At 31.0% G+C, this 9,840-nt stretch overlaps 2 protein-coding genes across 2 annotated transcripts; both read right to left on the reverse strand.

Annotated features, from left to right (window-relative positions):
- Window positions 1-1,260: 1,260 nt before the first annotated feature.
- Window positions 1,261-3,620, reverse strand: LOC143067956 (uncharacterized). The gene is made up of 4 exons (XM_076241622.1): window positions 3,387-3,620; window positions 2,593-2,769; window positions 2,203-2,337; window positions 1,261-1,734 (listed from the first exon to the last, which is right to left on the reverse strand). Exons 1-4 carry the CDS (start codon window positions 3,478-3,480, stop codon window positions 1,577-1,579), a joined length of 564 nt encoding a protein of 187 aa, XP_076097737.1. The 5' UTR covers window positions 3,481-3,620; the 3' UTR covers window positions 1,261-1,576.
- Window positions 3,621-6,601: 2,981 nt separating this feature from the next.
- LOC143067957 (uncharacterized) lies at window positions 6,602-9,103 on the reverse strand. Its single transcript, XM_076241624.1, has 4 exons — window positions 8,946-9,103; window positions 7,892-8,068; window positions 7,410-7,544; window positions 6,602-7,044 (listed from the first exon to the last, which is right to left on the reverse strand). The coding sequence occupies exons 1-4, from the start codon at window positions 9,037-9,039 to the stop codon at window positions 6,887-6,889; spliced, it is 564 nt and encodes a 187-aa protein (XP_076097739.1). The 5' UTR covers window positions 9,040-9,103; the 3' UTR covers window positions 6,602-6,886.
- Between the last annotated feature and the right edge of the window lie 737 nt (window positions 9,104-9,840).

Raw genomic sequence — 9,840 nt, forward strand, 5'->3', positions numbered from 1 at the left:
TGCAATTTTTAATTTATTGAAATATTTATAATGCATCACGATTTTCTCCATCATATTAATTGTTGACTAAATTGTTTTTGTTTAGTTTTGTTAAATTATTGATAAGAACAATCAGTGTCGGACCAAAGGGGTTGGGAATCCAGGGGTTGGAAACCACCTTTTTGGACTAGCATTGCATTTCAATGTGGACATATGGTTTTTAGCCTGGGTTTGGAACCCCTTTTAAAAATGACTGGATCCGGCCCTGGTATAAGCAAAATAATCTTCTTTGTGTGAATTAACCAACATATAAAAATAACCTGGTACTTCCAACGTCGAGATACTTTTATTTCCAATAATAGCCAAGACCGAACATATATATATAGTTCAAAAAAATAATCGGTAAAAGAAATAAAAGGTACAAATCAAAGCTGACTCCGTGTTCTTTAAAGGTGTCATACCACCAATTAAAAGTCCCTATCTGTTCAACCAAATATTGCAATTTTCACAGCTTTCTAAATATTTTACCTTAAGTTTAACTTCATAGAAACTAGGTATATCCTGAATTGTACAGGTGTCACCTTTCTGCATGCCAATTTTCAACATACATTCAAAATCATATAAGAAAGCAGAGAGCTTCCGAAAGGAGGTACCACTAAAAATAACCCCTGGTTTTCTGGAAATCTTAAATTAGTATACTATGGAGCGCATTAATCCTCAATTTTTAATGCAAACTCATAGACAGGTAAATTTTGGCTCAAAATGGTCTTAATATATTTCTCTTTCAACAAAACTTTCATTTCTGCAAATTTGTTAGTAAGTTTAGGTGAACAATGACATCAAATGCACTTTTTTTTGTCCGAGTAGGCCTACTTTCACTAAATTTGAGGGAGTAATTGGTGGCAAATTTTTAGATCAAAAATATACGAAAGAATTAAACCAGCTTTGGTCTGATCATCTCTATTCAGAGGAGTTGTTTCCCTTTTATTTACCGAATAAATGTTTAACATACAGTATGAAATAGATATGAAGCAAGAATTATTAATACTTTATTTCTCTTAGAGAATATAAATAGAATGGAATATTTGTTGAACCAAACCTGATTAAAGATATATAAACGAGATAAAAAGCAAATTATTGCTTAGTCTTTTTTTCATAAAAAAATGAATTTAAAATTGCCCTCTTATCACTGATATTATTTAAAAAAAAACCTGAATGAAGTAAAATAGCTTTGTTGCATTTGGACTTTGGAGGTGGTCATGGTGGACAAATGTATTTGCAGTAGTTTCCTTATTTATTATTAACATGTAAACAGAACAACAAAACGTAGACACTATACATATCACAATGATTTACAAAACAATGATTCTTCTTTCTCGATTTGATTATGGCAGAACTACATTGACAATATAGTCCTACAATGGATTAACATATTGTACAGTCCCATTATATACATTTCAACACTAAGATCTTCGGTGTTTTTGTTAAATCCCTGTTACCAAATCACTCTGGTTGCACGAAGAAATGGTTATCGGGATATCCCCGACTTCCTTCGCTATCTCAAATTCAGGTATCTTAGGTTTAAAGATGGGAATGGTCAGCACTTTTTGTTAGTTTTCACTAAGTCTGCCATTTCCTTCATGCTCTCAAAGATTCCTTCGCCTGTTTTTGCGCATGCTCCATGAATGTACCATTTTCTGCCAGTCATTTTCGGTAAACCAAGACCATCTGCCACTTCTGATGGACTCATAGATCCTGTAAATCATCAAAGGGTAGATGAAATATGAATTTTAGTTTTGTTTATGACATTTTCTTATCTAAAGAAAAGAGACTAATTTTAAATTCCAATACATTGTTTTTAAAATTGCATTAAAAGTAACACACACGAGGGTTTTGGAGGGGTTTATCTGTTTTCAGTCTTTAGTTTCCAATGTTTTGTTTTGTGTAGTGCTGATTGTCTTTTCGACGTTTTTCGTTTTTTTGCCATGTCATTTTTTTGTGTTTTTTGACGTATGAGTTTGAAAATCCATTTGGTAATTTCGCCTTTCTCATTTAATATAATTACAAATATTATGATCCATTTATAAAAAAAAGGAATGCATCTATAAAAGTACTACTGTTTTCATTTACAACCTTGCTGAAAAAGATAGCCGACAAAGGTAATTTGATATGGGACATGGAAATCACTCACAATGCTAAAATATGAAGACAAAAAAAACTTACGAGGTAAATCTTGTTTATTTGCCATGACTACAACTGGAACACCTCTCATTTCATCACTGTTGAGAATTCCATCAAGTTCATCTTTAGCTTCCGAAAGTCTCTCTTTATCGCTACTGTCAACTATATAAATGAGTCCTGAAATAATGTGGACAACATGTTCATTTATATTTTGCATCTAATTTTAGACAGTTCTATACGTTGTACACATGTTTATAAAACCTATAAGACGATGATATATATCTTTAAAACATTTAAAATTTTAAATTAAATAGAATTCACACTATTGAATTATTAAAATAAGCACTCTAAATAGGAATGGAGAGTACATTTTGAAATTGTTATCTATCCTGGGTAGGATGAATTTATGTAAAGTGTAAATAATAACTGTACCTTCTGCATTCTGGTAATAATGCCTCCACAGACGTCTGATTTTCTCCTGTCCACCAACATCCCACACGGTAAAGCTGACACCTTTTACTGGACTGACGGTTTCAACATTAAAGCCAATGGTAGGAATAGTATGAACACTCTCGTTCAACTTGATTTTGTAAAGTATTGTTGTTTTTCCTGAAGTAAAAAAACAAATATTAGTATCAACTATCCTCAAAATGTTGAGGAGTTAATGAAATTTAAATGTGTTTTCATCGTTGGTGTTTTGAGTTGCTGTTTTGGTTACGTATATCCAATATATCTTCTTATTCATGTAACAATATTCTCCCTAAATATCTCTAAACAAAGGATTACAACTTTACGTTTTGAATGGAAAATGCGATTTTTTATAGACAAAAGACAACTCCAATGTTTATTTTCTATTTCCTATAATGTATTTTCTATAATTAGATGATAGTTACTGTAGTCTAATGTTTTTATGCAAATCGGATGTAGATCTATATTCAAACGTTGTTTTCGAATCATGATTAAACTTTAATTTTTGTTTTCATCTTTTATGGATACACAGTATTATGTAACTTCAAGCCTGGAGACATTAAATAAAAAAAAAACAAAAAAAAAAAGGTTTAGTGCTGAAAAGCTAGTTTAACATCGCCAAATTTCCATTTTGTCATTTCTTTTCTCTCTTTTATTGGCATATACCAACATCTTAAAGAACAATATGTATAATTTTCATAAAACAAACAATTTACTTATAATTAGTAAATATAAGTCAGATTTAAGGAAAAAATTACCTGCTGCGTCCAATCCTAACATTAGAATTCTTGCTGGTGTTGATCCAGAAAATTCAGAAAATACATCGTACAATTTAGATAACCACAAACCCATTTTGTAAATTTTTAATTACACAATTCGCTTATATTTCAAGATATGAAAAACAAATTGAAACCTTCAGCTTTTTATAATTAATTTTTAAGTAGGATTTCGTCACCGATGCCATTTGATTACAACCAAATCGAACGATCCAGCTATTAACTTCCAACCTGGCAAGTATGACATTTATAAAAACCATTGGCTATATGGGGAAACTATCGAGGAGTATCGGATGTATGTTTACATTAGACCATGACGACTGGCTAATATAAATAGATATTTGATAACAGTTATTCATTTCTTGAAATCGATCACGGAAATAATATTATTTTAAATGTTATATGCTGAAATATTGACCATAAATTTCCTCGAGAAAATTTGAGGCCACTAAAATTATAAATAATGCTTGTATTAATGTAGATTTTATAGAGATTTTGCTGTTTTTTTTACATTACATTTATGTAATTGAAGACATATCATCAGTCTTATCTCTTACTTCTTTTGTTTCTACTTTTTTTTAGTAAGAAGTTAAATACAGGTTTATTTTATAAAATTAAATGTGATTGTCAGACTAAATTGTGACAGTAAATGTTTGATATTTTTTTGTTATTACTCCATGGTATTGTTCTGCAATTCAATATTGTTCGAAATCGTCGGTTTGCACAGAAATCTGCTAAATGTAAAGCCGGTGCTAGGCGCCGTATGAACTTGCAGTGGGGTTAGAGTTTTTTCCCTGAGTTTAAGGTCTTTCAGATAAAGAACAGCAATTCCTGTTCCTTTGCTTGTTTTGCTGTACGTGTACGAATTTGTGTCATCCTGTATGATGTGTCTCTGCTGAAACATCTCACCAAACTGTTGCAAATTGATTGTCCTTTGAAGCATAGCACCACAAAAAGTGCGGTTTCATTGACAAATTATAACACAGAATCTTATTGTGGTCAATATTTTCATTTCAACCAGAAATATATAATATAACATGTCTCTTTTCAAGCCATGTAAAAACAATCTTTTTTTCTAAAGTAGGAACTTTTTTGCCGGAAAAGATATCAATGAAACTCATAGATTATTATAATAGAACAAGGAGTCGCAGAATTACTAAGGGAAGTCGATCCTACCAAAGCTTCACCCGAAACAACATACAGTTCTCTGAGAATGTGCTGAACACCTTGCACCATCACTAACAACCATTTTTGACACTCTAACAACACTGAAAATTACCTTTTATAAGTAGTTGAAAAGTGACAATACCATAAGCAGAAAACTATCGACCTCTGTATCACGCAAGTTATTGGAGCACTCATTAGTTAAAACATGCTGAAATACCTAGAGAAAACAAATTGTTGATCCCCCGAACTACTATACGGCTTCCGAACTGACTACTAGTGTGAAACTCAGCTTTTCGTTACAAATTTAATCGACCACTCAGTAGGAATTCTAGTGAAAAAATACTACCTCCCTTGTTGTAGACCCTAAAACTAGATCTTTTTATTGTTTGTCCCGTTTTTGAAAGGCCGCCATCAGTTATAAACTTACGGGAAAGCCTTATTGTAAATGGTAAAAAAAAATGAAATGAGAAATAAGTTGAAATAAAAACAAACTTCAGTTGAATGTTATCGTTGCCCTCCTTAAATAGCAAGCAGCAAGTACAGCAGGCTATAGAAGCTTGGTGTAAAATTGGTTTAAATTTTGCTTGACGAATACATTCCCGGAGTACGCCATTTTAGCAGTCATTCGGTCAACAATTACATATATTTTGTAAAAAAACAAACTGTTAACTTTATATGAATATATCGTTGTTTTGAATTCATATTCATATATTATTATAAAACACAACTTTTGTTTTCGTTTTCTGACCGTTCGAGAACCTCACGAGTAAGCAAGGGAGTTTAACACCTTGCCATGTGATATGAGAGAGACGAAAGATACCAAAAGGGACGTTCAAACTCATACGTTATAGGATTTACCGTGTTGACAATTGGTTTCTAAATTTGCAGATATATTTTGTCTCTGCACTTTTTTCAATTTTGTATTATTCTAAGACCAACAAACATGAGGCCCATAGTTTGACATCAAATGCTATGTAGGAGAACGCATTCGCTACTTCTCATGCGGTTACCTTGGTGTTTAGCTCAGTCGCCAGTAACTATTTGTAATACAAGTTATTGAGTCCAAATCGGTATGCAAACAGGATACATAATGGACAAACGTTTAGCAATAATTTAGGACTCACAAGTTTAAAATGATTGAAACCTCTTTTTTTTTTTTTTGTAGAAGGCATGATTGAAAAGTCCTTTGTTCTTTGTCCTTTTTAAAAACATGTTAACAGTTTCGTATTAAGAACTAAAAGCTGAGAATAAAAAATCATAAGCCAACTATACTTCATCCACTGGTGTTTAAATTTATAAATTGGAGGACAATATGTATAAAAAATTATCAGATGTTGTCTTACTTAGGTCCCTATCATCCATTTTTGGGTTTGGAAAGTTGAACTAGAACATATTTTTTTAGAACTCTTATACCAGGAAAAATTGATAGAGGAAGAAAATGCATATTTTCCAACAATCTAATTAAAATATTGATCTCCGATTACGGTATATACTACATGTTATTGTTTGAAAATCTTTTAAAAAGTTTTTGTAAAAAAAAATACGTGTGGAGTGCATAATTCAAAGCATGAGCGATTTTGATACTTTTGGTTATCGAAGTACGAGAGCATTAAACTGTAAATAACTTTAATTTACATCACACAATCAATGGTTCTGTACATTGCATTTTTCACTCTTTGTATAAAGATATCATATATGTGTTCTGATTGATTTAAACATTATTGTAATCTTGTATTTTTTGGTTGTAAATTTGTAAATGATGTAAAAAAAAAAAATTCACCTTCTTTGAAACATGTAATGCATTTTCTACCCTTTTTTTGTTAATTAATTTGAATATTATTTTCCATAGAAAGCTCTTTCCGGATATTTTATAAATTGTAATTTGAAACAATCAGCTTGTATATCTTTATATTAGTCATTGAGGCCATTATGGAATGGTGGGATTCATGATGTCAAAAACTAAACAAAGAATAATTTAGTTTTATCATTGTGTTCCTCTTAACTTTTTAATGAGTCAGAAAAAAAACATCCATTGTTAATTTTTATTTATGAATACATACACACATAACAAAAAAAAGAATAACATAAAATATCACAATATTATCTATCTTTTAATTTCTCTTTCTCAGTTCAATTAAATATATTGCACAATCCACGTATTTTTATTGCTCCTCAATTTGATGCGGGATCTATCTTTCGTTTCTGTTTCACACTGATTGATGTCGATGTGACCAGGAGATAGGGTTTCAGGATATATATCCCGGAGTCCCCTTTTCATCTTTAAGTTCACATTACTTGTGTTAAGATGGGAAATGTCAATACTTTTCGTTATTTTTCACTAAGTTTGCCATTTCCTTCATGCTCTCAAAGATTCCTTCACCTGTCTTTGCACATGCTCCATGAATGTACCATATTCTGCCAGTCATTTTCGGTAAACCAAGACCATCTGCTACTTCTGACAGACTCATAGATCCTATAAAATATTAAAAAATCACAGGTCAAATAATTTTCTTAATTTTGTTAAACAGCTATTATTTATGATTCCTGTAATAATATTTAAGCAAAATGATAATTTTTTTTATTTTTCATGTTATGAATTTAATTTTTTAAATTTTAAAATGATAAAAAAAAATTGCATATACCATTCCTAAATGTTGAAATGCTGCAAATTATCATATACCAATATATGGAAATCAAACAAATTCTTCTACGACATGTCATTGTAAGGGAAGAGAAAGATATGAGAAAATAAATGTATTGATAAAAAAAACTCTACTCCAATGTAAATTAAATTTGTATGATTTTGAATTGACGAAAGTGAAAAACTTAAAAACTTACGTGGTAAATCTTGTTTATTGGCCACCACTACAACTGGAACACCTCTCATTTCATCACTGTTAAGAATCCCATCAAGTTCATCTTTAGCTTCCGAAAGTCTCTCTTTATCGTTACTGTCAACTATATACACTAGACCTGAAATTCGAAGAAGATACGTTAAATAAATTCAACATTTTGCACTCAATTATTAACAAGGTATTTTTGCTTTTTTGTATTTCCAATTAACTACTCTAAATGACATAATAATTTAAACAGCATTTTTGCTACTTCCTAAATTTTTTTTCTTCTAGATTATGATACAAGCTTTAATCTCCAAAGCATCACAAGCGATCCAACTTGAAGATTTCAAAGAAAACAAATAAGTCCATATAAGATCATATAAGTTAAGTCACATTGTTTTACCAGTAAAGAATTATTTCATATCGTTTTCAGTCTTAAAAAAACCACACCGTTCTAATGTGTAAAACGTTAAACAAATTTACCTTCTGTATTCTGATAATAATGCTGCCACAGACGTCTAATTTTCTCCTGTCCACCAACATCCCACACAGTAAAACTGACACCCTTCACTGGACTGACGGTCTCCACATTAAATCCAATGGTTGGAATAGTATGGACATTTTCGTTTAATTTTATCTTGTACAGAATCGTTGTCTTTCCTGAAATCAACGAAATAAAATAGAATTAAGATTAAATCAAATTGAATCAGCCGTTGACCAGCTCACAATTTAATTGACTATGCTAAGTATTGTAGTACCACTATTATAGGTCAAAGTTTCATCTTCGTACTTTATTTGACCTTTTAACATTTGTTTGATTCGAGCATCACTGATGAGTCTTTTGTAGACGAAACGCGCGTCTGGCGTAAATATAAAATTTCAATCCTGGTATCTATGATGAATTTATTTACAACCACTGGGTCGATACCACTGCTGCTGGAGTTTTAATTTCCCGAGGGTTCCCGTCCAGCAGTCGGCACATCTATGTGACTTGAGTTATCATTGATATGTTCATAATAATAAATTAACTTTTGACAAAACTTTGAATTTTTGAAATACTATGGCTTTTCTACATCGGGATTAGATTACCTTAGCTGTTTTGGCAAAACTTTAAAGGAATTTTTGGTCCTCAATGCTTTTCAACTTCGTACTTTATTAGGCCTTTTTAACATTTTTTGATTCGAGCGTCACTGATGAGTCTTTTGCAGTGGCGGATCCAGAAATTTTCATAAGTGGGAGCCCACTGACTGACCTAAGAGGGGGCCCGCTCCAGTCACGCTTCAGTGATTCCCTATATAAGCAACCAAAAAGGGGGGCCCGGGCCTCCTGGGCCCCCTCTAAATCCGCCTCTGTTTTGTAGACGAAACGCACTTCTGGCGTAAATATCAAATTTCAAACCTAGTATCGATGATGAGTTTATTTGCTTGTATTAAATATACTAATTTATTAAACATGTCGTTCTATACAAAAAAATAATAAAGAAATTTGAAATAGTAATAATAACTTAATAAGTCATAAAAAAACAAAATCAAATTACCTGCTGCGTCCAATCCTAACATCAGAATTCTTGCTGGTGTTGATCCAGAAAATTCAGAAAATACTTCGTACAAGTTAGATAACCACAAACCCATTTTGTATTTATTTTTATTTGTTTACTAGTTCACTTCTTCACAGCTTTTCGAAATTGAATAGAACTGTTAAAAAACCTCTGCTTTTTATAGTTTATCTTTAAGCGCGATTTCGTCACACATGCCATTTGAACACAACCAAGTCGTACAATCCAGCATTTAACTTCCAGCATGGCAAGTTTGACAGATATTTTTAAATCTATGATTAACGCGTAAAAGATCGAGGAGTATCGAATGTTAAATTACATTGCACCGTGACGACTGAATAAATACATATGTATTTTCCTAAATCGACAATATTAGCTATATATAGATATAGATATTAACAACAGTTTTCTAAGCAGATATTCTGTCTTTATTTCTTTATTAGTGTATACAATTTGAACTCTGCGAAACAAGAAATAAGGCACATTCTAAAGTAAATTTGTAACAGAATTGCCAAACAAATATAAATTTATTGAAATCATAATAAGTACAAGAATATGGCAAGCCGTTGTGGAATTTATTCCCTATTTATTAATATTAAAAATCATTTATTTATATTAATAAATGATTTTGTAATATTAAAACATATTTATTAACATTAAAAAATAATATTTAATAATAATAAATGATTTATTAATATTAATAAATAGGGAATAAATTCCAAAACGGCTTGCCATACAAGAAAGGTGATTTTTGTTTTTGTTTTTTGTTTTTGTTTTTGCTTTTTTTTTGCATTTAATATTATTTTCAATTTTGTTGTAAAAAATTAATACGTCATTAATTTGTTTGTTTAAATATATTAAGAATTGCAAACTATCA

Source organism: Mytilus galloprovincialis, chromosome 3, assembly GCF_965363235.1.
Source record: "Mytilus galloprovincialis chromosome 3, xbMytGall1.hap1.1, whole genome shotgun sequence".
NCBI lineage: Eukaryota > Metazoa > Mollusca > Bivalvia > Mytilida > Mytilidae > Mytilus > Mytilus galloprovincialis.